The sequence below is a fragment of the Podarcis liolepis genome (assembly GCF_965112155.1).
Source record: "Podarcis liolepis genome assembly, chromosome: 10".
Classification (NCBI taxonomy): Eukaryota; Metazoa; Chordata; class Lepidosauria; order Squamata; family Lacertidae; genus Podarcis; species Podarcis liolepis.
In genome coordinates this window covers 57,494,214-57,520,652 of record NC_139562.1, presented here as the reverse complement: position 1 = coordinate 57,520,652, position 26,439 = coordinate 57,494,214, and the positions used below count along the sequence as shown (strand labels likewise).

The window sequence follows — 26,439 nt, the reverse complement described above, 5'->3', positions numbered from 1 at the left end:
TTGGCCAATAAAGCGAGATGAGCGCCGCAACCCCAGAGTTGGCCATGACTGGACTTAATGGTCAGGGGTCCCTTTACCTTTATATAAAATACATTATTATACTGCTGCCAACACAGCTGGTCTGCTCTCTTCTGCTTCTAACCAGAGTGCCTCTTACATGCATTTATGTAAGAATGGGTTAAGAACCTCTGAACCTGTGTGTGCTACCTGCGGCCCCCCAGGTGTAGCTGGGCTCCCAGCTGGCATCATCCATGGACACTGGCTTTGATGGTTGGGGCCAAAGGAAGCCAAAGTCCAACAGCAACCCCCGGGGGGCCACAGGTTCAGCATCCATGAACTCACTATAGACAGCCTTCAGGAAGTCATTCAACATGACAATACCTTATTCCCAGGGACAAGAGCAGGTGTGATGACATAGCAATGCTGCCAAAGAAGGCTTCTCAATGGCCTTAATGGTGTTGTTCTTCCTATGGATCAGAGTGATGCTGCCAATCTCTATACCAGGGTTTTCCAAACATTGGTCTCCAGCTCCTTTTGGACTACACTTCCCATCATTCCTGACCACTGGTCCTGCTAGCAAGGAATGATGGGAGTTGTAGTCCAAGAACAGCTGGAGACTCAGGTCTGGGAAAGCCTGCTCTACACCATGGCTTCACAAAACAGATAAAAAGACTCAGAAGACGGCCATAATTCCAAGCATGGAGGAATCAGTTGCAATCCGGAAGCTATTTCAGGCGGTCATTTCTCAGGCAAACGTAGGGCATGTTCCATCCTTTGTTCATCAAATGTCATTCTGACAATGTGGTTATCATTTTAGAATACTTTCAACACACTATTAAATCCTTATCACCTTCATCTTCACGAGGAGCCTGAAGGTCGGTCAGTTTTATTCCCATTTTACAGATGGGCAAACTTGGGAAGATAGACCAGTTTTAGCGAAGTTATGGTTGGGGGTGGCGTCAACCCAACTTTCCCAGCTCAAAGACCATCTTAGCCACATTGTTAAGCAACATCTACTTCAATAAACACCAGACACTTTTCCATCACTCAGGACTTCTTCCCGTTTTTTCACCTCGGCATCAAACCCATTGAAAATGGCGTCTGCAAGGCAGCATTCTACCCAGCAGCTGTCTGAATGCAATTTCCCGTGTGGTTTGACAATCGGGATGAGAAACACACACATACCCCATGTACCCCAGTCTTTGGCTATCTGCTTGGAGTTCCCGATAGTAGTACTGTCGTGGAAAGAGGCTTTCAATAGCTACCATCATATTCAGTGCTATCTGATTTTCCTTATACTTGAGCATCTAACTGTTATAAGAATTTTAAGGTCTCAAATATAGAAAAAATACTCATAAATGCACACATATCTAAATATATAAATCATGTATCTGAAATAGTACAGGAGAGCAATCCTGAAGCCATTTTGACTCTCCCAATGACCTCAAATATTCCTCCGCAGCAAGGGAGGCAAATGGAGAAAGGCTTCCCATTGTCTTTTTGCTTACAAATCCTGTCTTTGTGTATGAATAGGGTGAGCCTGGGACCTGGATTCAGGAACTAAAGTATTAACCATCACAAAAGAATGACCAGGCTGCCCGGTAATGCAACCAGGGACCATTATCAGGTATCCTGGCAGACAGGATTTCTGCTGCAGACCACCTCCTATGTTGTATATATGATGATTTTGGGGTGGTCAAAAGTTTTTTAAAGGTTCCAACACCCTTTTGTTCAGGGTCTCTCCCTCCTTGGAAGGAGGGGAGGGAAATCTGTTGCAAGAGAAAAATTAATATCTGCCTTGCTTTCCACTGGATCCTGCCTCCATCCATTCTTCTCTGACCAATCACGGACTAAGGGGAAACAAGAGTCCCATTGGAGAGTTCAGCAGCAAAAGCCAAACTCCAATTTTTACATCAAAACTCTGACTGGTCTTTCCACTTTGGCCTGTCTATCTAATATGGTCCCTTTCGGCCCATTGATATTCAAGTAGCACCAAGCATTGCACATTAAATTTATATCCTAATTTCTGCAATGCAAGGGATGCTTTTGAGAGCGTTCCACCTTTCCTTTCTTTTCTCTTCATCAAGTTCTTCAAATAAGTCTTTGGGAAATAAATATTAGCCAGCTGAAGTCCTAGGGCCCTGAATGAGAACCTGTCATATTCATTGTTTAAGTTCAATGCAGGTATATGTACCGATCTCAGGTCATGGGACCACAACCTAGCAACATTTATGTTGGGAATAAGCCCCACTGAATTCACTGGGACTGCAACTGTCAAGCATTCAGTATGCCTAAATGCATCGGTTTTTCCGAGTAGGCTCCATTCTGATGTTTTCTGTAATTACGTTGAACACTTATAAACGTCTGTACATTCAGGAGAACTTGCATCTAACGTGCAGGCATGTGAAATGCTTTAAACGTGCCCCAAATCTCCAGAAATTTCCCAGATTCGAATAACCCCCACCAGCTCCTTTTGCATTCGCCCCTCCACAGGCCCCAGCAAAATGAAGCCCCCGTTCTTCGAGACAACCTGTGAAATTATGAAGAGGCAGCATGACTTTCTGTCTTATCTGTTTTCCCTCTAGAAGCGAGGGGCTTGTTTTCCCAACACCGTTTGTTTCAAGCGAGAGCCGCCCCATTTAAAAAACTGCACCCACTCTCGGTAGTATGTTTCAAATTGCTTCCTTTCATGTGTTTGATTTCCATATTCCAATTATAGCAGTTAAAATACACCTTATGTTACCTGCTGCTGTTTTCTTTTCTAAAAAAACAACCCATAATGAAACTTCAATTCTGAAGCTTAGTTCTGTTAATTATCCTGCTACACTGTATATTGAAAAATACACATTTCACACGTCTGCGCATAGTTTTGGTCAGAAATAGGCAAAACCTGGAATCTAGAGTGCTGTACGTTGATATTTCAAGGCCCAAATTCTGTTTATGTGGAGGAGTCGAGTCCTGCTGTGAACTACAGACACATCCACAGTCTTGCTCATTCCGGAAGATTCCATGGCCTCTTTCTGAATTCTTAAAAGGACAGACAAGTCACACAGATATGGTTGGTTGCTTGCTTTTTCCTTTTTTTTCCCCTTTTCAAAGGCTTGATTATTTCTGCTGCCCATTAGCACGGTCTTAACATATTGCACAATGTTTCGTTATAAAAATGTCTTCTGCGTCAGGCAGAAAGAAAGGGCGAGAGTTTCTGAAGGAGATGTTACTGCATAGCGTCTTCTGTCAGCAGAGGTACGTGGTTGTTTAGGTGGCCATCTTGGACTGGGACCTACAAAGGAGAAAGCGAAGCAGGAAAAAAAGTCACTTTATTCGTTTTATCTGTTTTTCATTTACTGCCGCCCGCTTCCTCGCATCCGCCTAAGATTTTTAGACAAATAAACCCCATAAAGCCAATGGGGAACTCAGTTTGGGAACACTGGTGTGAGCATCTGCTTGGACCCAGTGTTGCAACAGGACCTCACTCAGGAGCAGGCAGTGACATGAGGCGTAGGGGATTTTCTGTATTTATTTCACAAGATTTATAGACCACCCGGTTGTAATAAAACTTCAACACACTTCACAAAAGTATTGTTAAAAAAAATAAAAATCTCTTGGGGGGAAAAAGTTCTCTGAAGCTTTCCTTTTAGGAATTCTAGGTGCCAAAATTTAACAGATCAGAAAAGACTATTTATGTACGCAGCCACTGCTGCTCAGATGTTATTGGCCCAGAGATGGAAAGATGACAGAGTCCCAACCAGAGAAGAATGGCAGATCAAGTTGATGGACTATGCTGAATTGGCAAAAATGACCAGAAGAATGAGGAAGACCAAAATTTTAATCAGGAATGGGGGAAATATATAATTTACCTTAAAAACCACTGTAAACAATTAAAATTATTAGTAGGATTGGAATAACACTTGAAGCTTTATGTTGAATTTGGGGTATAATGGAGTTTTAATAGATTTGGATTAATGGACAAGATGCAGGAGAAAAAGGTTAATATAAGGACCCACAAAGGGGAGGAGGGAAGCTCAGGAGATTATTCGGAATTCCCTTTCTATGTTGGCTGTTTGATAATTGTTTGTAAATTTTTTAAATCTGAAAAATAAATTATTATTTTTTTTGAGAAGTTCTCCGAATAGCCAAGTTTCTGGAGTAAACTTCATATTTTGATGCCAGGATTGTTCTCTCCGTGGACTAAAATTCAACTGTGCCTCAAGTTTTTAGCCAATAATTAAATATTTGCTGGAAAATCTTTATGGACCAGACAAGACTCCCTTTCCAGCTGCAAATGCCAGATCAGATCCAAAGAACATTTTGCCCAATTTTTCATTTCATTGGGTTCAGCATAAGGATCATCTGCCTTCCCTAGAGCCCATGGGTCATAAAGTACCAATGAACCAACAAAAATATATATATGGGAGTATCCCCCCCCAGTTGGTACCAATGATTGTTCCAAAGAAAGTGTGTTGGGTAGCAGATCTGCAAACATCAAAACCAGATTCCGCAAGTTTCACAACCAGAAGAGCAAGTGTATCCCTGGATCTTCCTTTCTGGTAGAGAGGAGTTATGATTCTCTCTATTGGTTCCTTTTGCCAGATCTGGAGGATGGCGGCAATTAAAATTCCCTGTTTAGGGAAGTTTTTAATGTTTAATGCTGCGTTGTGTTTTCCCCAGAGTGGCTGGGGAATCTGGGCGGGGTATAAATAATAAATTATTATTATTATTATTGTTGTTGTTGACAAAAGCAGGACTATGACGAGAAGAACTGAACAGAATACAGCTTCATGGGAGATTTTTGGAGATCAGCCTCTTTTGACAGAGATGGCTGGACAATACCATATTTTTCGCCCTATAGGACGCACCGGCCCATAGGACGCACTTATTTGGGGGGGGGAATAAAGGGGGGGAATTATTCCCCCCCCCCAGCCCCAAAGAGCAAAGAAGCCATGACAGCAAGCGGGATGGATCCCGCTCGCTTTCCTGGCTTCGTTTTTAGCCTTGGGGCTGGGGGTCCGGGAGCGAAGGCGAGGTTGCGCGCAACCTTGCCATCGCTCTCGGAGCTTGCGGGTGGGGGAAGTCCGAGCTTCCCCCAACCCCAGCCCCCAGAACAGGTCTGAGAGCGATGGAGAAGCTGCGCGCAAACTCGCCATCGCTCTGGGAGCTTGCCGGGCTGGGGGGATAGCTTCCTGAAGCCTGGATTCACCCCATAGGACGCACACACATTTCCCCTTCATTTTTGGAGGGGGAAAAGTGCGTCCTATAGAGCGAAAAATACGGTACTTCAAATAATGAGGAGTGTTATTGCTCTGCAGAATTCCTAATCTCCATCCCAGGACTACTATTATCACCTGCTCTAAAATCCTCCTCCAAAAGTAATCTCAGTTTTTCTGACTCCTTGGTCTAGGCTAGCATTCTCAGTGGCTTTATAAAATGAAATATTGGAAGCGGAAGTGCACTCAATAAGCATACACAAACAGCTGCATAATCTGGCTTCCTTGAGCAACTTTGTAGCCTGTCTGAGTTTAAATTAGTTTATAATGGTCTGGATCACGTCCCCATTGACTTTTAATTCCACTGGGCTGCTAGTAATGGCAAGTGTGTGTTCTATTATTCTCAGCCCCAAGGACGCCATCTATTATTATTATTTTTTAATTCTTTGGCATGCAAAACACACATTTAAGCACTGAGAGCCGTTCCTCAGAATACACTTACAGATGTAGATTTATGAGAGCCCAGTCTGAAACGACAGCAGATGATTTCCACTATGAATCCCCCAATGCCGTGTAAAATTCCTGCAAAAGGGAGAACAATTTGGACGTATGGAAATGCTGCTCTTTCATTATTGACGTAGCTTTGCAATCAGTCATAAAATGAGAACCATTTCGTACGTTCAGCTACCGGCTACACACACAACAGGGAATGGAAACCCATCCTAACGGGCACGCCTCGTGTTAAGGTACCATTTGGCAAACATGATAATAACCAGAATACCTATATTGTCAATGTACAACCTGTGTACAAAGAAATTAACCAAGCCCCCCCCACTCGATCTCATTGCACTCTGTGTGCTTGTCGCACAACACCCCAACCCTGAAAGTCAGTTGCACTATATTATTTTCCGTTCAGCAGCCTAACAGCCCAAGGATAGAAACTGTTTTTTAGCCCGTTGATACGACTGACTATACTTCTATATCTCCTGCCCGAGGGCAGAAGATTAAAGAGGTGCTGGCCGGGGTGTGTATCGTCCCTGAGAATTTTTCTCGCTCTCCTAAGGCAACGATCCCTTGCGATGTCATTTAGCGGCCTCAGGGGACATGATATCATGTGCTGTGTTCACCACCCTCTGTAAAGACTTTCTGTCCATGGCTTTCAAGCCAACGTACCACACTGTGATACAACATGAGAGGACACTTTCTATTGTGGCCCGGTAGAAGGAGGTCATCAATTGCTGTTTGACATTGTTCTTTCGCAAGACCCTGAGAAAATGGAGTCTCTGTTGGGCCTTCCTAACCTCTGTTGGGCCTTCACTTGTTTTTCCAAGTGAGGTCTTCACTAAGTTAAACTCCCAGGAATTTAAAGGAAGAGACTCACTCCACACTCACACTCTATGACCACACTCACACTCAGATGTTGCTAAACTCCCATCATCCTGGGCCACCGGATAAACCTAAGCTGATTTAGGTTTAGGCTGATGGAGTTGGGAATCTGATGATATTTGGAGGGCCACAGCTGCATTTCAGGTACACATTTAAAACATGTACACCTGAATATGCAGCATGTGAGAGTCCTGAAATTCTCCCGTGGTTAAGGAGTGTGGCTGTTCTTCCATGTGATGATGATGATGATGATGATTTGTACCCCGCCCATCTGGCTAGGTTTCCCCAGCCACTCTGGGCGGCTTCCAACAGAATAATAAAATACAATACAGTGGTACCTCGGGTTAAGTACTTAATTTGTTCCGGAGGTCCATTCTTAACCTGAAATTGTTCTTAACCTGAAGCACCATTTTAGCTAATGGGGCCTGCCCTGTTGCTGCCACGCCGCCGGAGCCCGATTTCTGTTCTTATCCTGAAGCAAAGTTCTTAACCTGAAGCACTATTTCTGGGTTAGCGGAGTGTGTAACCTGAAACATATGTAACCTGAAGCGTATGTAACCCGAGGTACCACTGTAGCCTATTAAACATTAAAAGCTTCCCTAAACAGGGCTGCCTTCAGACGTCTTCTAAAAGTCTGGTAGTTGTTTTTCTCTTTAACATCTGGTGGGAGGGTGTTCCACAGGGCGGGTGCCACTACTGAGAAGGCCCTCTGCCTTGTTCCCTGTAGCTTTGCTTCTCGCAGTGAGGGAACCGCCAGAAGGCCCTCGGTGCTGGACCTCAGCGTCTGGGCAGAACGATGGGGGTGGAGACACTCCAATACCACTGATTTAAAAGCAGTGACATGGTCGTCAGCAGGGTGGGAGTTTGGGAACAAATAACAAGAAGGAGGAAAGAGAGGGAGAACCTACTCTTGTTTATGCCATGGAGGGAGGGAAACAGTTCAAAGAGCAAAAGGAGGAAACAGGCCCTTGATATACTTAATGAAATTCTTGCAACATAATCTGAGTTTGTACCTGTCGTTGAAAAGATTCCTCCAATGATGCCACAAAGCCTCACTAAAAACTGCCAAAAGGGCATGTGTTCTTCTGTCACCGTCACCATAAGGGAACTGATGTCGTATTTCATGAAAATCCCGGACACTCCATGACTGCCTGCTGCGTGGTTTATCACTCTTTCCTAGCAACAGGGGGGAAAGCCGGACACAATTTAGCAACTTTAGATTGTGCGCAAGCAAAGACGGAGTATCTCGCCTGTACAAGACAGGAAAACAGAGCTTGTGAGCATCTTCTTGGCAACAGTGAGGTGGCACTGAAATGAAATGTTATTTAGTGAGGGTGGCAAAACTCCAACCTTGTTGGCACCAATCAGGCAAGCAATCGCTCATTTTATTTGCACACCTCCTTTCCAAAGTTAAAACTGTGCTGAAGGCAGCTTACAACACACACAAAAATTACATAATTTAAGCGTAACAAATGTAGCATTTGTCAATGATAATTCGTTTGCTGTTTTAATAAATAAAACAGAGAAAAACACACAACAAAATTGAACAATTTCTACATCAAACGTAAGATCTAGAATAAAGATACAAAATAATTAGTATCAGTAAATAACACTCCAGCCCAAGAGTCTGTTCAACAGCCTCAGCTTTTGTAGTTGGAGTCAGTCCGGGCCCCACCCTCCCAGGCCAGGAGGAAAAGGCCTGCAAAGCAGGGAGCAGGTCTTCCAGCACTAACAGCCAAGATGGTCTCTTGCCTCAGTTTTGCTCAGAGAAGACTCACCGAAATTAACAAGCATGACTGAATTGGCTCCATTAATTTCAGTGGGTCTTCTCTGAGTAAAATACAGTTGACTACCACCCTTCAATAGCATTTAAAGCTTTAGGGAGAGCTTGAATTCGTGAATTTTTGGAAAAAGAAAATCAGGTCACAATATAACGAGAGAGAGATTTTATTGATACATTTTTTAAAAAAACAAGATTTATATACGGCTTACACCGGCATTCCCCAAGTTATCGTCCCGCACAGACTTACCCTTTCTGTTACTGAAAACTGATGGGTTTCCGCTGCGATTTTATACGTATGAAGTTTCGTTGGCACAACAGTGATAAAGTACTGGAACATCTGGTTGTCTAAAAGGCAAAAAAAAGGTACCTATTGAAAGAAGACTCCCCATTTGGGAAAGAAACAGTCGGCACAAACGTGATTCGAGGTGGGTCGCAGTGTTTTAAAAACAAGCAAAAACTTTCATAAAGGCAACCAGTTTGAACCGTAGCCCAATACTGTGGTTTGCAACATACAGGCACGGCCCCTCACAGGTCTGTATTTTCAGAAGATCTGAAGAATCATAAGAGTTGGAAGGAAGCAGCCCTGCTAGATTAGACCGCAAGCTGATGTAGCTTGGATGCCTCTGGGTACCAGCTTCTGGAAATCACAAGCTGGGTAGATGCTTGGGGGCTGGTTGGCCACTGTGACAACAGGATGCTGGAATATCGTGGGCCTTTGGCTGGATCCAGGAGAGATCTTCTTGCACAACATCCTATTCTCACAATGGTAAACCAGAAGCCTATTGGAAGCCCTACTGGGTCCCCCTTAACCCGTGGTTCCCAACGTGGGGCACACACCCCACGGGGGGCAATTTGATTTTTAAGGGGGGCAATTTGAGAATGTTTAGACCAAGTTAATGGCCTTCCTCCATGTGAAAAGGAGTTCACTTTTTGAATAATAAGAATTATATTTCACGGGTGGGGGGGATCAGGATTTTAGAGATTAGGTGGGAACCACTGGCCTAAACCCATCATGATTAAAAGTATTGGGTTATTTGCTAAATAAATTTATATGTGTGGTTTTTTTGTATCTCTCTCTCTCTCTCTCTCTCTCTCTCTCTCTCTCTCTCTCACACACACACACACACAAAATATACTTCTGAATCAGTAAAAGGCTCACCCAGAATTTAAATACACGTTAGTCTTTATACAAAATTATAATACTTGCATTGTAGGGCTTCTTTGAATGGGATAAAAAAAACACAACCTCATACATAAGTGTCAAAATTGTACTGTTAAAGTTTAAGTGAAGATGGATTTTTAACGACTGAAAGATAGGCAAGAAAATCAAGCTTGCAGTAGGAAATAAAAACTGTAAAGTAAGGTTGAACGGAACTTTTTTTTACTTTTTAAACCTGCCTTTCAATATTATTCAGGGCAGTTTACAGCCCATACAACTGAGGAAGATACCCCCTCCCCTCCAAAAAAATCACATTCTACTAAGAATTCGGGGAACATAAATAATGTAAGAAGACATTGCTAAAAATAGAACAACATGAAAGATACTTTTCTGTGAGGTGAGTGACACTTACGATCTGATGCAATCTTTTCAGTGCCATCTAAAGGATTGATAACCCCCGTGATGAGCTCCCCAAAAGACAAGTGATCTATCCTGTGGGAGAAGTTGTACGCTGAAAAACAGAACAGAACAAAAGCCGCAGAGTTAGCAGCGCTGCTTAGCTTCCCCCAATACCGGTCGTTCTGTTTCAAGTTATGCAGTCCCTGAGAATTTCACTCTAAGCCAAACAACTTCTAACAGCTAACTTCAAGCAAGTAAGCCGTCTAACTACCTTTTAAAAGCATATTTTAAAAAGGTTTCTTTAAACCCCCAAAGCCCCGCACAAAGCAACGAACCTGGAGTCAAAACACAGAGCTCAAGCATGTGCAGTCTTCCAGAATGCAAAAATGGATGCAAATATTTACGCTAACGTCAGACTGCTTATAAGGAAAGAAAGGATTTGTCACAGACTTACCGTAAGCAGGATGCTCAAATAAAGAACAACTAAACAACATGGCAGTCATTGTGTTTCAGAATATTATATGGCTCAGTTCAGTCTGAAACCGTGGATGAGAGCCAACACACTGAAGCTCAGTCCAGATAGAACTGAGGCGCTGTTAGGGGGTGGTTCCCTAGACCAGATGGGTGGGAGATCGCCTGCTCTTGATGGGATTACACTTCCTCTGAAGGAGCAGGTTCATAGCTTGGGGTCCTCCTGGATCCTCTGTTGTCGCTCAAGGCTCAGGTGGCCTCAGTGGCCCAGAGTGCCTTCCATCAGCTTTGGCTGTTGACCCAGCTACGCCCCTACCTGGGCTGGGATAGTCTAACTACTGTTGTCTATGCTCTGGGAACCTCAAGGTTAGATTACTGCAATGCGTTATACGTAGGGCTGCCTCTGAAGATGGTTCAGAAACTTCGGCTGGTGCAGAATTCAGTGGCCAGGTTGCTCACAGTTTGAGCATATTACACCGATCCTGGTCCAACTGCACTGGCTACCAATTAGTTTCCGGGTCCAATTCAAAGTGCTGGTTTTGACCTATAAAGCCTTAAATGGCTCAGGACCGCAATACCCCAAGAACCGCCTCTTCCCATAAGAACCCACCTGGAGCCTGAGATCATCTTCTGAGGCCCTTCTTTGTGTGCTTCCTCCTCGAGAGGTCCGGAGGGTGGCAACACAAGAACGGGGCCTTCTCTGCAGTGGCTCCCCGTCTGTGGAATGCTCTCCCCAGGGAATTTTGCCTGGCGCCTTCATTGTACACCTTTAGGCACCAGGCAAAAACGTTCATTTTTAACCAGGCCTTTGGTTGATCTTATTGACATCCTATGTCCTTTTAAAATGTGACTCTTTTCTGGGGGGGTGTTTATTGGGTTGCTGTTTTTATTTGCATTACAGTAGACCTGGGTTTAAGAAAACCAAATGTTTACGAAAACCAAATGTTTAAGTAAACCAAATGTTTACAAACCATTTGGTTTACTAACTCCACAAAACCGGAAGTAGTGTCCCAGTTTGCAAACTTTACCTCGGTCTTAGAATGGAATCCGAATGGTGGAAGGGCACCAGCAGCGGGAGGCCTCATTAGGGAAAGCGTGCCTCAGTTTAAGAAGGGTTTTGGTTTAAGAATGGACTTCTGGAACAGAGTAAGTTCGTAAACCAAGGCACCACTGTATATATTTTGTGGTTTTATATTTCAGTTTTATTCTGTGAACTGCCCTGAGACCTCTGGGTATAGGGCAGCACATAAACTCAATAAATAATAACTTAATAAATAACAATAAATAAATAATAATAACCAGGTCTTTCCACCCACAGATCCCTCTTGTTCCCCTTACAAAATTTCAATCTTATGGATCGCTGTTATTAAAACAGGTAAAGGGGTTCACCTGGTTTCATTTTAATCTGAATGCCAATGACCACACAGAAGATGGAAGTTGGGTAGGGGAATTATTAATGGAAGGAAATTACTAATTGATTACAACCATATATGGAATGCAAGAGGGATTCAACAAGAACTTACAATTTTCCTTACGGAGTGCTTGAAAGAATAGACTCTGTGAAATACTGGGATGATTTGTAACATTGCCAGCTAAAGAGAGCTCTAGTTCTGATTTATGATGGCTTTGGTGAGACGCCAGCTCATTAGAAGAAACAAGGAGATAAACACTGAAAGTAAGCCATAAGTCGCGGCCTGACTTCTTTCTGCTTTCGGTCTCAGAGAGGCAAAATGAAGCTGTGACAAAATGAGCTTTCGAAGGAGGGGCCATGTTGAATAAAATTGACTGATCACAACATGAAAGAAATGAAGAAGGTAAACAAATACCGTATTTTTCGCTCTATAAGACACACTGGACCATAAGACGCATGAAGATGCACAGTGATCCCTCTTGATGTTCTGGCTTCTGGGATAGCTGTGCAACCTGTATTTGCTCCATAAGACGCACACACGTTTCCCCTTACTTTTGGGGAGGGAAAAAGTGAGTCTTATAGAGCAAAAAATACGGTATTTCACACAGCTACAGGATATAAATCCCCTCTGCAAGTTAATGGATTTGGATTTATTAAATACGATCGAAAGTCATCACATCAGTGGCTGCTAGAACAAAGGATTAAGATCGGAATTGTGGAACTTGGATTAAGAAAATTGGCGCAAGATCAAGAAATAACATCAACTCCTGATAGCCGGAACACAGGAAGCCATCCAAAAATGTTTAATTCGGAACTGTTTAATTGGCTCCTTTGATTGTATTGTGATTTGATATGATTTGGCATTGTATTAATGTGGCCTCCATTGGATTGTTATTAATGTAAAATTAATTTTAAAATAAGAAGAAGTTGGGTAGGGAGTGGGCAAGGGACAGATTTATCCATGAAAGAAGGGAGGGAGAGGTGTTCATCATCATACACAATGACCCCCCCCAAGCCAATACAGTGGTACCTTGGATCTCAAACGCCTTGGTACTCAAACAACTTGGAACCCAAACACTGCAAATCCGGAAGTGTTCTGGTTTGCGAACTGTTTTTGGAAGCCGAACGTGCTCTGGTTTGAGTGCCACACTTCTGTTTTGAGTGTTACGCTGAGGTCTCTCTATTTTTGCTATTTATTTTGCATTTTTGTGGCTTTTTTGTTTTGTTTCTGTCACTGAGTGGAACCCAGTTCAGCTACTGATTGTGTGACTGCGGTCCATTGTTTATTGCTTTCATTTTATGGATCAATGGTCTCGTTGGATAGTAAAATTCATGTTAAATTGCTGTTTTAGGGGTTGTTTTTAAAAGTCTGGAACGGATTAATCCATTTTGCATTACTTTCTATGGGAAAGCGCGCCTTGGTTTTGGAACGGACTTCTGGAACGGATTAAGTTTGGGAACCAAGGTACCACTATGTCTGTTCCACAAAACCTGGTGTCAGCGGTAGGTCTGAACTGGTCTGAAAGAAGCGGGCAGAGCTCTTTGAATGTGCCACATCACAGATGGAATATTTCAAAACGTTTTTCTTCCAGACGTATTTGCCCGAAACATCTCATAACTAACAATCTATGCACGCAAGATCACAAAAGGGACTCACATTCATGGCTCACAAGGGCTGCCAAGTGCGCATGGCCTCTTGGGTGTGGAATTGCCCTAAGGAAAGAGAGAAAAAGAGGGGGGAGGGAACAAAGTTTCAGAATCAAAAGGATGCGATAAGAAGGACAAACTTCAATAGGCAGAGCAAAGCACCACTTACAAGGGGACACAGCCATTTGGAGACAGCACACCTGGAGATCGTGAGAATGGCTACCCCTGGTGTATACAGAAGAGCAGCAGGCAACCAAAGACCTAACATTGCTCAGTGGAGCCCTGAAATAAGTCTATGTTCTGGGGCCAAGGCAGTTTTGTCTAGCATTCAAATGCATGGCAAAACTGCTGACAGATGCCATCAATGTAATTCAGTGTAAGCATTTTAGGAATCTGGTAAATGAAATCTTCACTGTGCCTGGCTTGTTAGTGGACATACTGCATACTGGCTACTCTTAATCGTGAGCAACCAAAACTTGAGACAGAAAAAAACCCTTTAAAGCCGCATGAGCTGAATGCAGCTTTTTCTCTCTCTACCCAGTGTCAAAATTAATAATAATAATAATAAATAATATATTTGTACCCTGCCCATCTGGCTGGGTTTCCCCAGCCACTCTGGGCGGCTTCCACAAAAAAACAAAAATACACTAAGATATCACACATTAAAAACTTCCCTGAACAAGGCTGCCTTAAGATGTTTATCTCTTTGACAAAGAGTTTGGATTTGATATCCCGCTTTATCACTACCCGAAGGAGTCTCAAAGCGGCTAACATTCTCCTTTCCCTTCCTCCCCCACAACAAACACTCTGTGAGGTGAGTGGGGCTGAGAGACTTCAAAGAAGTGTGACTAGCCCAAGGTCACCCAGCAGCTGCAGGTGGAGGAGCGGGGAAGCGAACCTGGTTCACCAGATTACGAGACTACCGCTCTTAACCACTACACCACACTGGCTCTCTGATGGTAGGGCGTTCCACAGGGCGGGTACCACTACCGAGAAGGCCCTCTGCCTGGTTCCCTATAGCTTTGCTTCTCGCAATGAGGGAACCGCCAGAAGGCCCTCAGTGCTGGACCTCAGCGTCCGGGCAGAACGATGGGGGTGGAGATGCTCCTTCAGGTATACTGGGCTGAAGCCCTCTCCGGAGGGTCATGTCCCTGCCCACCCATCCCCAAAACAGGGAGGGTTGTGTTGTGTGGGGCCACACCAGCAGAGTTCTTGCTGATGCAATATCCCTTTGCCCAATTTCCGGTGATTCACAAACTTGAGCCTCATATGGCACAGCCCACACCGTGCACAGGGTCTGAAGGAGAGATCCCATCAGATGTCAAGGAAATAAACAACTACCTGACTTTTAGAAGACATCTGAAGGCATCCCTGTATGGGGAAATTTTTATTGACTAATGTTTTACAATTTTTAATGTGGTGCCGTTGTGGGTTAAACCACAGAGCCTAGGGCCTGCCGATCAGAAGGTCAGTGGTTCGAATCCCGGCGACGGGGTGAGCTCCCGTTGCTCGGTCCCTGCTCCTGCCAACCTAGCAGTTCGAAAGCACGTCAAAGTGCAAGTAGATAAACTGGCGGGAAGGTAAACAGCGTTTCTGTGCGCTGCTCTGGTTAGCCAGAAGCGGCTTAGTCATGCTGGCCACATGACTCGGAAGCTGTACGCCGACTCCCTTGGCCAGTAAAGCAAGATGAGCGCCGCAACCCCAGAGTCGGTCACGACTGGACCTAATGGTCAGGGGTCCCTTTACCTTTACCTTTAAACCGCCCAGAGTGGCTGGGGAAACCCAGCCAGATGGGCGAGGTATAATATTATTATTATATCAGTTGCCTGAGCTGCCCTCTGCCAACACAACCACTGGATACAACCCTAACGCTAAAGGTCTGAGAAAAAGAACAAGCATGTGACTTAAGATTCCTTGGTGACAGGTTAAACAGAAAGTTAGGAAATCAGCATAGCACTTTGGCAGTCGTTCTGTCAGCTTGCCCAACAGAATGATCCACTCCCCACGGCGTACTGTTCTGGAGGTTTTCCAGACCCCACCGAGCCAATTTTTTTTTTGGGGGGGGGTGTCCTGTAGTGCTAGTGAAGTCCTTGCCCATGTTTTCGCAAGCAGGACCAGTTTGCTGACTCCCATCCCAAGGGGTTCACAGGTAGAGGGAGATATTCAAAACGTTTAATCTTGAGAGGAGAAAAATCCCAAAGGGCTTTTAAAAAAAATCAAAAGCAGTGTTATAAAAAAAGGGGATGGGAATCACCTCAGGGTCATGGATTTGAGCCCCACGTTGGGCGAAAGATTCTTGCATTGAGGGGCTGGACAAAATGAGGAAGGACACAATCATAGCTCGTGGTCCAAGTCTAAAAAATCTATGATTCTATGAATTTGCTTCAAGGTAGACATGCGTATGATCTCACTGCTGATCTGTCCATCATAAAGTGAAGCCCCCAACATGCCGATAACGGAGGGAGGAGTTGGTTTGTAGTGTTTTCAGTAAATGAAATGAACATACTTGCCCACAGTTATGTGAAAGTTCCCTGCGACTTTATTAACATACAGCTGCCCGTGAATTCTGCAGGCATCTGGAGGTTGGAATGACTTGTCCTCCCTGATGGAAGAAGGAAAACGAGTTACAGCCACGGATAGCGTTACTTTTCACGCACCGCGGGCATTTCTGTGTCACCAGTTACGCTATTTGCAGAACTGGGCAAACAAACAGCAGAAGAAGCCAAAAGTTGAGCTCCTCAGAAGCCCAGAAGTCATTGTTGACTTCAGCCTATGACAGGAAGAAAGGAAAGGGCATGCTTGATTTCAGAAGCAAAAAGAGACACAGCGCTAACAAGGGCAACATCCAGGAAGAATGTCCTTACAGGCCTGAGCTATTTTGGAATGCATGTCAGAACTGTCAAATCACTCCCTTTCCTTGCCCCTTAAGTTCCTCAAAAAACGCATTTAAGAGCCATTAGTTTCACTGGAACTTGCTGATGAGCAAGCGTAGCATTGTTTTCTGTGGGGAGGAGACTATAGAAGTGAGTAACCTGCAGATCAGTATGACGATCTTAAACACACCTTGAGGGCAATGGCATTTACCTCTGAAGAAACACGCATAAGACCACATGTATATACCATATTTTTCGCTCTATAGGACTCACTTTTTCCCCTCCAAAAATTGAGGGGAAAGGTGTGTGCGTCCTATGGGGCGAAAGCAGACTCCTTGGCTTGAGCAATAGCAACGCTAAGCCTCTGAAGCGCAGAGGGAGCACTCCCTCCGTGCTCCAAAGGCTTCACGTTGCTTTCGCTGAAGCCTGGAGAGCGAGAGGCATTGGTGCGCACTGACCCCTCTCGCTCTCCAGGCTTCAGGGATAGCCGCGCACAGCCCCTCCAGCAGGGAGAGGCTGCACGTGGCTATGGCTTCTTTAGCCCCACGCAGCCTCTCCCGGCAGGGAGAGGTTGCGTGGGGCTAAAGAGGAAGCCAAAACAGCGAGCGGGATCCATCCCGCTGGCTGCCTTGGCTTGTGCCATAGCCGCGCGCAACCCCTCCGGCAGGGAGAGGCTGCAGGCAGCCTGTACGCTGCTCTTTGGGGCTGGGGGGGGGGGGAAATAATATTTTTTTTCTTGATTCCCCCCCCCTAAAAACTAGGTGCACCCTATGGTCCGGTGCGCCCTATGGAGCAAAAAATACGGCAATTGTTATTATTTTTAATTCCCCTGAATATAGTAAATGCTTGAAGCAAAGGATGAACTGCGAACCGCAAACGTTTACCTTGGTGGTAGTGCCGTCGAGGCACTTTTTAGAGCACTTTTAAATATTATGTCTTGGAGGGAGTGTTCTTCCTGCAGCCTGCTCTGAATTATCTGCAGCATCCTGCAATTCAGATGGATAACGGAGAAAGAATTCAGCCGCGTAAAAGCAGGGTTGGGAAACCCATGGCCTTCCAGATGTTATTTGATGCCCAGCACACATCATCCTTGAGCCCAAGCACATCTGGAGGACAACAGGTTCCCCACTCCATGTGTGACATGGACACAATAAAGCTGTACAGGATTTAGTCATCTATACACAAACACGCACAAGATACTGGCTACTCTTATCTGCGAGCGACAACAATTTGAGACAGGGAAAAAACCTTTAAAGTTGCACCCAAATGTCATACAGTGAGGGAAAGAAGTATTTGACCCCCTGCTAAATTTTCCCTCTGACAAAGAAATGACCAGTCCGTAATTTTAATGGGACGTTTATTGTAGCTGTGAGAGACAGAATCTCTGACTTTTGTCTTCTGGGGTTCTGGGGGTTTTTCCTGTTGTTATTCTGTCTCTCGCAGCTACAATTAACCTACCATTAAAATTACGGACTGGTCATTTTTTCGTCAGAGGGCAAACGGGCAAACTTAGCAGGGGATCAAATACTTCTTTCCCTCCCTGTATGAGCAGAAGGCAGCTTTCTCTCTCCACCCAGTCTCAAAAAAGCCTCTCTACTTTGCACGTCAAAGTGCAAGTAGATAAATAGGTACCGCTCCGGCAGGAAGGTAAACGGTGTTTCCGTGCGCTGCTCTGGTTCACCAGAAGTGGCTTAGTCAGTCATGCTGGCCACATGACCCGGAAGCTGTACGCCAGCTCCCCCGCCAATAAAGTGAGATGAGCGCCGCAACCCCAGAGTCGGTCACGACTGGACCTAGTGGTCAGGGGTCCCTTTACCTTTAAGAGGGTCGTGTTCCAGCCCGCTCATCCCCAAAGCAGTGTGGCGTGGGGCTACGCCAGCATAGTTTTTGCTGACACAATATCCCTTCGCCCAGTTTTGGATGATTCCCAGACTTGAGTCCCATATGGCACAGCACCGTGCAAAGACGGTCTCAGCACCACTGTATGTTAATGCAGGAGCAAGGGAGCGCCTAAAAAACTCAGTGCCTGGAGGCAGGCAGTCAAGTCAAGTCAAAATGATCACTGGGAGGAGCGCAGAGAGAAGAAACGCAGTGGTGCATCTGCAGTGGCACAACTGGACGCCTTCATCTGAACCCAGCTGCAGCAAAACATGTCTCTCCTGTATCTGTCTCTACAGCCACAGAAGGCGCTGCAACCTTCCAACAGCTTGACCTCACCCCCAAAGGCACACTCTTCCAAAACAGATGGAGGCCAAGGAACCGGGGGATTGGAGACCAGCACTTTGTATTGTGCTCTGATGCAAACTGGTAGCCAGTACAGCTGCTTAAGAACCAGTGGGATGCGCTCCACCAGACTGGTTCCAGTCCACAGCTGTCTACTGAACTAAGCCAAGTTTCCGAGCTGTTTTTGAAAGGCAGCCCCACAAACAATGCGCTGCAGTAGTCCAGGGATGAGAGACCTTTGACCCCAAATATGTTGCAGGACTCCAAGTCCCATCAGCCCCAGTCATCGCAGCCACGGGTCAAGGAGCATGGGAGTTACTGCCCAGCAAAATCCGGAGGGACGCAGGTTTTCCCAACCAGGCAGTAGATCGATCTATGACGACTGCAGCCAGCTCCATTTGCAGAAATTACACAGCAAATGGACTTGAACTGCAGAAGGCCCCTAAGGGCATTGTGAGCCATTAGCTGTTTATTTTTATTTCTTAGTTTTAAGTGGAAACTGTGTGTGTCAAATTTAAACACCCACCCTTATTCGGCCTGCTTACATGCACTGTATTGCACCTGTATTATTTCTTACCTTTGCCACTCTCTTTGCAAAGGACTGAGTTCAAATATTACCTGCAAAGGAAAAGTTCAACATTCAGTAAAGCGTTCTGTAAACCAAGCAAAAATTAAAGAATGCTGTGTTAATTTCACACGCCGTGTAAATATCTTAATTTTCAAACAGCAACAAGAAAGATTTAAAAAGAGATAGTCACAGATTTGAAACTGGTTTTGTATCCCTCACATTACTAGATTTTATGAATTAAAAAAAAATAAAAATTAAGAAATGGAAAATGTTCAGCCCCACAGCAATGATTAATCCTCAAATTAAACTAAGCTTATGTTAATGCATGAACTTGCCTTCAAGCCTTGCTATTCTTGGCATTCCTCACCTCCCCCACCCCCCAGTCTAAAATCTGGACTACAATATCCTTGGAACAGGGACTTTTATGGTACTTGGTAAGGCAGTGTTTCTTAAACTCAAGTCCCTCGCTGTCGTTGGACTACAATGCCCATCATCCCTGACCACTGGTCCTGCTAGCTAGGGATCATGGGAGTTGTAGTCCAAGGATAGCAGGGGGAACCCTGCACATTCTCTAAGGTTCATCCATCTTGTTTTACACACCTAAACCTTGTGCACAGGGCCTCTTCAAACTGTGGATCTTTGCCTAGGCTCATTAAAATGAAAAGTAGTTTTCTATGCCCCTCTACCTTTGAATAGAATGTACATTTATGAATAGATTCTACATTTATGAATGGAATGGAGCGAACTTACTGGCTCGTAAACTAATCCATCCGCAGAGGATACCATTGTTTCTGCCAGATCTAGAACGTCGGCCCCGATATCTGTCGCAAAAAAAGTTCAAATGTTAAGGCAGACAGGTAAGAATAAAAACAGGCCTGTAAAACTGGCATATCTAACTGCTCTTTTTCTAACGGTTTGTCTTGAAAAATGTCGTGTTTTCTTCCTTCTGCCTCTTAAGGAGATCTCAGTTTGTCACAGCGACCTTTGGCGCCGCACACGTGAAAAAAGATTGTGCAATGGTGAGTTTTTTGAGCCGCCCAATTGCAGCACCTTAAGTGACCCGTTTCTTCCTAATGAGGACTTTGGAAATGTCACAGTCCTTCCATGACAGCAAAGCCTTGCGTGGTTTGTTGCTGCAGACTGCTGTCAGCACGTCTGATAAGTAAAAAAGGACAAACAAATTTTACAATGCCTTAGTTCAGGAGAAGGCTGCCGCAAAGTATATGGGCATTATTTCAGCTCATTTTGCTTTATATTAGCTCCAATGTGCAATTCTATTTTTCTTTTTCTTACAGTAAGAAAAGAATGAATGCTCCCCCCCCCCTAAAGACAGAAGTGGGTTGATTATTTCCCCTTTCCCTCTTCCAAGTAAAAAACATAATCGTTAGAGGCAACAGAAAAAAACCCACAAATGTCTTATTATCTAAAGTTTTATGTGATGCAAAGCTCATCCAGCTTAGCAAAGTTGAACTTAGTCCAGAGCATTAGTAAATGAGGATTTATACCAGAGAAAAATCAGAAAAATCAGGTTTACTTTGTGAATTAAAGAATGTCTGCACTTAGAAATATGGAAAGCACTTGCTCTGAGCAGATTTACCACATTAAGTTTGTTTTATAGAAAAATGGGGTAGTGTAATAAAGTACTAGAAAATGTAAATCCACACATTTTATTATAATCCATTCCAGTAAAACTTTACAGATATTATTATGTAGATCAAGAAAGCTATATATAATATATTTCCATTATTATCATTTATTATATTTTCAACATCACTTCTTTTGGATTACTACTGAATAAAAAGGAAAAAGGAAAAAAAATATGTGTGTGTGTATTTAAAAAAGAAATTATTGCTAAAATTAACATCCCCGTGCCATGAGGTAAATGATCACACAGTCCCGGGGACACAATTTTTTGGCATCAACTCTTGTTTTTGTGGGTAATAGATAGTGCCCTCCTATTACTGTAACAAAAACAGTAATTTCAAACTGAAAAAATTAACAGCATTGCATTAGAATACTTACACTGACACTTCATTGCGACAGTAATGTCTATATTGATTCTTAATTTGCTAGGGGGGAAAAAGAAGACACAGCATGTCAATTTCACTAAAGCTACGTGAGATTGCTGTAGAATACAGTCATACCTTGGTTGTTGAACGGAATCCGTTCAACTTCTGAAAACGTTCGACACAAAGGCGGGGCTTCCGATTGGCTGCAGAAGCTTCCTGCACGCAATCGGAAGCCGTGTCGGACGTTCGGGTTCCAAAGAATGTTCGCAAACTGGAACACTCACTCGGTGGTGTTCGGGAGCCAGAATATTTGACTCTCAAGGCGTTTGGGATCCAAGGTACAACTGTAATTCCTATGGCATACAGTGGCTCACAAGCTTCATAAGAGACAGCAGATCATTTGTATCTGAACTACGAGTGTATACCGTGAATTCTGAGCCAGAAGGCTAAAGGCAGATTTAGAGAGGCATTTGCCACATTGCAAAAGAATGGTGGGTGTCACCTCTTAACTTCTGGAACAATAAAATAAAATAAAATAAAATAAAATAAAATAAAATAAAATAAAATAAAATAAAATAAAATAAAATAAAATAAAATAAAATAAAATAAAATAAAATAAAATAAAATAAAATAAAATAAAATAAAATAAAATAAAAATAATAATAATTTATACCCAGCCCATCTGGCTGGGTTTCCCCAGCCACTCTGGGAGGTTTCCGACAAAAGATTAAAAATACATTAAAACATCAGTCATTAAAAACGTCCTTAAATAGGGCTGCCTTCAGATTTCTTTGACATCTGATGGGAGGGCATTCCACAGGGCAGGCGCCACCACCGAGAAGGCCCTCTGCCTGGTTCCCTGTAACTTCACTTCTTGCATATTTGGCCTTCCTCAGTTTGCACATAACGCTGCATGGAAACCATGAGCTAAGTCCCTAATCTCCCAAATCACAGTTTGTAGGATTCAAATAATTATGTTTGGGCTATCTCTCACATGACTGCTGCCCCAGAAGTGCAGTGAACATCTCATGACCGCAAAGTATTGTATTCCTGCTCCTCTTTCAAATTGCTGTTTGTGGATCCCGAGTAAAGAACATTCTGCTTGGTGCTCTATCTATGTCCAGTTAAAATGCCGATCATTTTGTACTCGAGGCCAATGACTACTGCAAAATCTCACCTTGGCAAAGCATTTCTTCTCGCAGAAAGCCTCAATTAAGCTATCTGAACGGGAATGCTTATAATTTGCTTCACTTCTGCTTGCGTTCACACCCACAAGAGGAAGTAAGGAAAGGAACCAAGATTGCATTTCTATTTAAAGCAAGACGTAACGTCTCTACGTACAAATCAGCACCAGATAAAAGTGGTTGTATCTGCGAGTTGAACAGACCCGTCTGAAGAAATCGGAAGAAACTCCTACAAAAGTACCTACATTCAGTGACTTCCGTGTGCGTAATACTGTGAACTATCACAGTGCTTCTTAAAAGGTTGGAAGGAAAATAATAATAATAATAATAATAATAATAATAATAATAATAATAATAATAATAATATCTTTATTGTCATTGCCCCCTCTCGGGGACAACGAAATTACTTGGCTGCTCCATCCACCCAGGTAGGGCACTCCACACAAAATCAAAACAACTATAAAAACACTAATTAAAACAATACAGTATAATACAGCAAGGAAGATTAGATGACTTTCAAAGTCCAGGCTTCCCATTCAGGGCCGAGATCGCTCTGGAGAAAGATATGCAGAGCCTCGGATAAGGTGGAAAGGCAGAAACACTCAAAATACTCTTTTTCTTTTATATAAGGAACAGGAAGTTGAAGCAACTCAACAGATTTAGGAAGGAGCCCCCACATTTAACTGGTCAAACATGACAAGATAGTTCACCTGGGACTTCTTACCAAGGGGTACAGCATCTCAAAATTTCCAGGCACCTCCTGCTCATTAGACTGCTGCTGACATCAGCCAATTATCTCCATGACAACAAAGCAAGGAGCCAAAATGCACAACAGCTATTATTTGCCAAAGCATTAAGATCACATCAGCTTCAAACAGAGAGGCAAGACGCTGATGACTCCCCAAAGCGATGCACAGCAGGCAGACACATGCTCTGATCTGAATATTATTATTATTTCTCAGCCATGTTTAAGAGACTGGGAGCAAGTCGCGGATTGTATGCTCTCTTCCCATCGATTACGAATTCGTTGCAAGCTTTAACCACTGTTATAGCGCTGAGATTAACTGTGGTTAAGATGAACTTGGGTTGGGCCATAAAGAAGAATTGAAGTCAGGGCTTCAAACAGCTCAAAAATCACGGTAAATAGCGAGCCCCAGACTTATAGCAGATTAAAAACCCTGGACGGAATGAAAAGGTGTTCAGCTGATTGAAAATGGCATGAAAAGTGTTGGGGGGGGGATAATTTTATAACCAGGATGCCACCACTGAAAGGACTCTTTCCCCAGTGGTTACCAAGTGGAAAACTCCCCAAAATAGGCCCCAATGAAGCCTTAAACTGGGGGTGCCCAAACTTTTTTCAAAGAGAGCCAGATCTGATGAAGTGAACAAGCATGAGGGCCGACCACAGTTGTTGAGCTTTTTTTTACAACTTTATCCCAAAATTATTGTTGAGCAGGGGCATGATTTATTTAATGATGGTTATTGAAGGATGGTTGTTAGCCGCCCTGAGCTCTTCTGTGAGGAAAGGAGATATATACTGGTTTTATATTTTGATTTTGTCCTGTGAACCACCCTGAGACCTCTGGGTATAGGGCGGTATAGAAATTCAATCAATCAATCAAAATAATAATAGGTAAATAAAGATGAAGTCTTGTGGGAAAGGGAAAGGAGACTTCACCCTTGAGGGGAATGACTGCACAATCCTGCAGGCCATTTTTAACTCTTAACCATAAAGGTAAAGGGACCCCTGACCATTAGGTCCAGTCGTGGCTGACTCTGGGGTTGCGGCGCTCATCTCGCTTTATTGGCTGAGGGAGCTGGCGTCCAGCTTCCGGGTCATGTGGCCAGCATGACTAAGCTGCTTCTGGCGAACCAGAGCAGCACACGGAAACGCCGTTTACCTTTCCGCCAGAGCGGTACCTATTTATCTACTTGCACTTTGACGTGCTTTCGAACTGCTAGGTTGGCAACAGGAGCTCCCCCCGTCGCGGGGATTCAAACCACCGACCTTCCGATCGGCAAGTCCTAGGCTCTGTGATTTAACCCACAGCGCCACCCGTGTCCCTGCACTCTTAACCATGGCCAGCATCAAATGGATAACTGCAAGAACATGCAAATCCAATGGTGTCAGACTTTTAAATACTATGTGCCCAACCAGCATGGCAGCTGATTCTGAAAGGCAGGAAAGCACATTAATTCCTACAGGATGTGACCAGCAACCTCATGGGCTTAGGTGATGGATTTGATCACAAGCTCAAGGACAACGTTCACATTAGAAGTAACCAAATCAATCGTCATGTGATTTCTTCCTACAGACATTACTGAGAAGGCATGGAGTTCAGCCACACAGTAATGGTTCTCGTGCTGCCAGAATAACATGAATTATCCCCAGGTAACTGGTCACATCTGTTGGACTCTGACTAAATGCCATGCTTCCTCTCCTCAATTCTTCTTGCCCCAGGAGATAGGTAATAATTTTGTTTTTCAGCTTCTCAAGCAGCTGGGCGTTGCTGTTACCAGGGCACCCTGGATTCAAAGGGAAATCTGAAAGCTATTGCCTGAGGGCAGCCAAGATGTTTTTAGGAAGCGTAAAACAGCATGCCATCCGCACAGGTTTGAAAAGCAAATGAGCGAAAAATTACCTTGTAAAATCTTTATCTACTTCATATTCATATTTCATCCAGGTGTCTCGATAGACCATAAACTCCATTATGGTTAAGAGAGCCATCGTTGTAAATGCTATTAAAGAAACTGGGAAGAAAGAAAGAAAGAAAGAGCTAGCATAAATACAATAGCCATTAAATTTGCAAGGAGAAAAAAGGTAATGTGGAACACACTTTCTACTAAACACATGAATATATTAAGTGATGCAGTTTGAAAAGTTTCTCCCTACTCTGCTTCAGGACAGTAATGCAAACTCAGGAAAAATTACTCTGCTCCTAGAAGCTGTCCGCATGCGACAGCAGCCACACCCCAAGAACAGCTTCGACTGGGCGACTAAACCAGGAGAGAGAGACCCTTGCATGCAAATACAGACTCTGGTGGATTGAGCAGACGAAGCCAGCAGTGGGTCCAGCAGTCAGGAAGACAGTTTCTGCATGTGCCATCGAGGGAAATGAGAGTCAGACTGGCCTCGGAAAACTGGGAAAGTAGCCCATCTAGGAGAAAGAAAACTCTGATCCTACACCTCTGCTGCCTTATGGGATATCTTCAGGAGGAAGAAACCCTACACAAATCCAGAGTGGAGATCCTAAGACGGCCGGATGGCGCCTTGCAAGCTTCCTTCTGGCAACTCTTGGAGCTAAGCTGGTGCCAAATGTCTTGCTCTGCTTTCCTTCGGCCCACATCAGCGAGGCCACGAAGGGTCTTGTCTAGGCAGCCCAGGACCTCCAGACACGCTGCCCAACCTTGTGTCCCCGAATTCATCTCCCCTTTCCCATTCTTCAGTGTGATTGATCAGTTCTCACGATGCCCCTCACAGGACATGGAAGGGGAGCGCTTAGGCGAATGTCACAATCGTTATTCCTAAAAGGCAATGGTCTACACAAGCAACAAGAACAAAAAAGAGCCTTGCTGAATCAGAGCACAGGCCTATCTGGCCCAGGCATCCTGTTCCAATTTCTCGCAGTGGCCAACCAAACGATTACGGGAAGCCTGCGAGCGCAAATACACAACTTGCAAATTCTATATCTGAGAAATCATAAAAATGGGTGAAGGGGTTGATCTGTGGTAGGAAAGAGCACACCATCTTCAGTAAAAGAAGCCCAATGAGTTCTTGCAATGCAAAAACCCGGAAAAGGTCTGCCAAAAAAAGAGAGAGGAGGAATGCCTTTTGTACCAATTACAGGTTTTAAAAAGCAAATTCTCAACCTTTTTTCTTTTTGCTCCTAATGAGCAAAGAGCACACATGAAAAGCACCAGAAAAGGACTAGAGGCCACTCTGTAGCACAATGTGTTCAGTTCAGGTATTCAGAAAGGAGCCTTTTCATTAAGGCTGAGTAATCATTCGGGCAAGCAAAACGTAACAATGCTAATCGTTCAAAAAGAAATCCAAGGCTGTGCACACTTCTTGGGGAGCAAGTCCTATGGCACAACCCCCCAAAATTCTGTGGGGAGGGAGGT

General features: G+C 44.0%; 1 protein-coding gene and 1 long non-coding RNA gene across 2 annotated transcripts in view; both read right to left on the bottom strand.

Annotated features, from left to right (window-relative positions):
- Positions 1-26,439, bottom strand: part of LOC310687942 — a 234,265-nt gene that overhangs the window by 111,674 nt on the left and 96,152 nt on the right. The gene's annotated exons all lie outside the window — the stretch shown is intronic.
- ERGIC2 (ERGIC and golgi 2) overlaps positions 2,669-26,439 on the bottom strand; it is a 33,943-nt gene continuing 10,172 nt past the window's right edge. Inside the window, exons 4-15 of the mRNA XM_083463737.1 lie at positions 24,960-25,068; positions 21,147-21,193; positions 19,875-19,945; positions 19,134-19,174; positions 17,218-17,319; positions 15,967-16,062; positions 13,471-13,526; positions 9,945-10,043; positions 8,621-8,718; positions 7,604-7,766; positions 5,707-5,786; positions 2,669-3,280 (exon numbers count right to left, since the gene is read on the bottom strand). Of these exons, the coding sequence (XP_083319863.1) occupies positions 3,215-3,280; positions 5,707-5,786; positions 7,604-7,766; positions 8,621-8,718; positions 9,945-10,043; positions 13,471-13,526; positions 15,967-16,062; positions 17,218-17,319; positions 19,134-19,174; positions 19,875-19,945; positions 21,147-21,193; positions 24,960-25,068 (1,028 nt within the window). The 3' untranslated portion in view covers positions 2,669-3,214. The remainder of the gene's footprint in view (positions 3,281-5,706; positions 5,787-7,603; positions 7,767-8,620; positions 8,719-9,944; positions 10,044-13,470; positions 13,527-15,966; positions 16,063-17,217; positions 17,320-19,133; positions 19,175-19,874; positions 19,946-21,146; positions 21,194-24,959; positions 25,069-26,439) is intronic.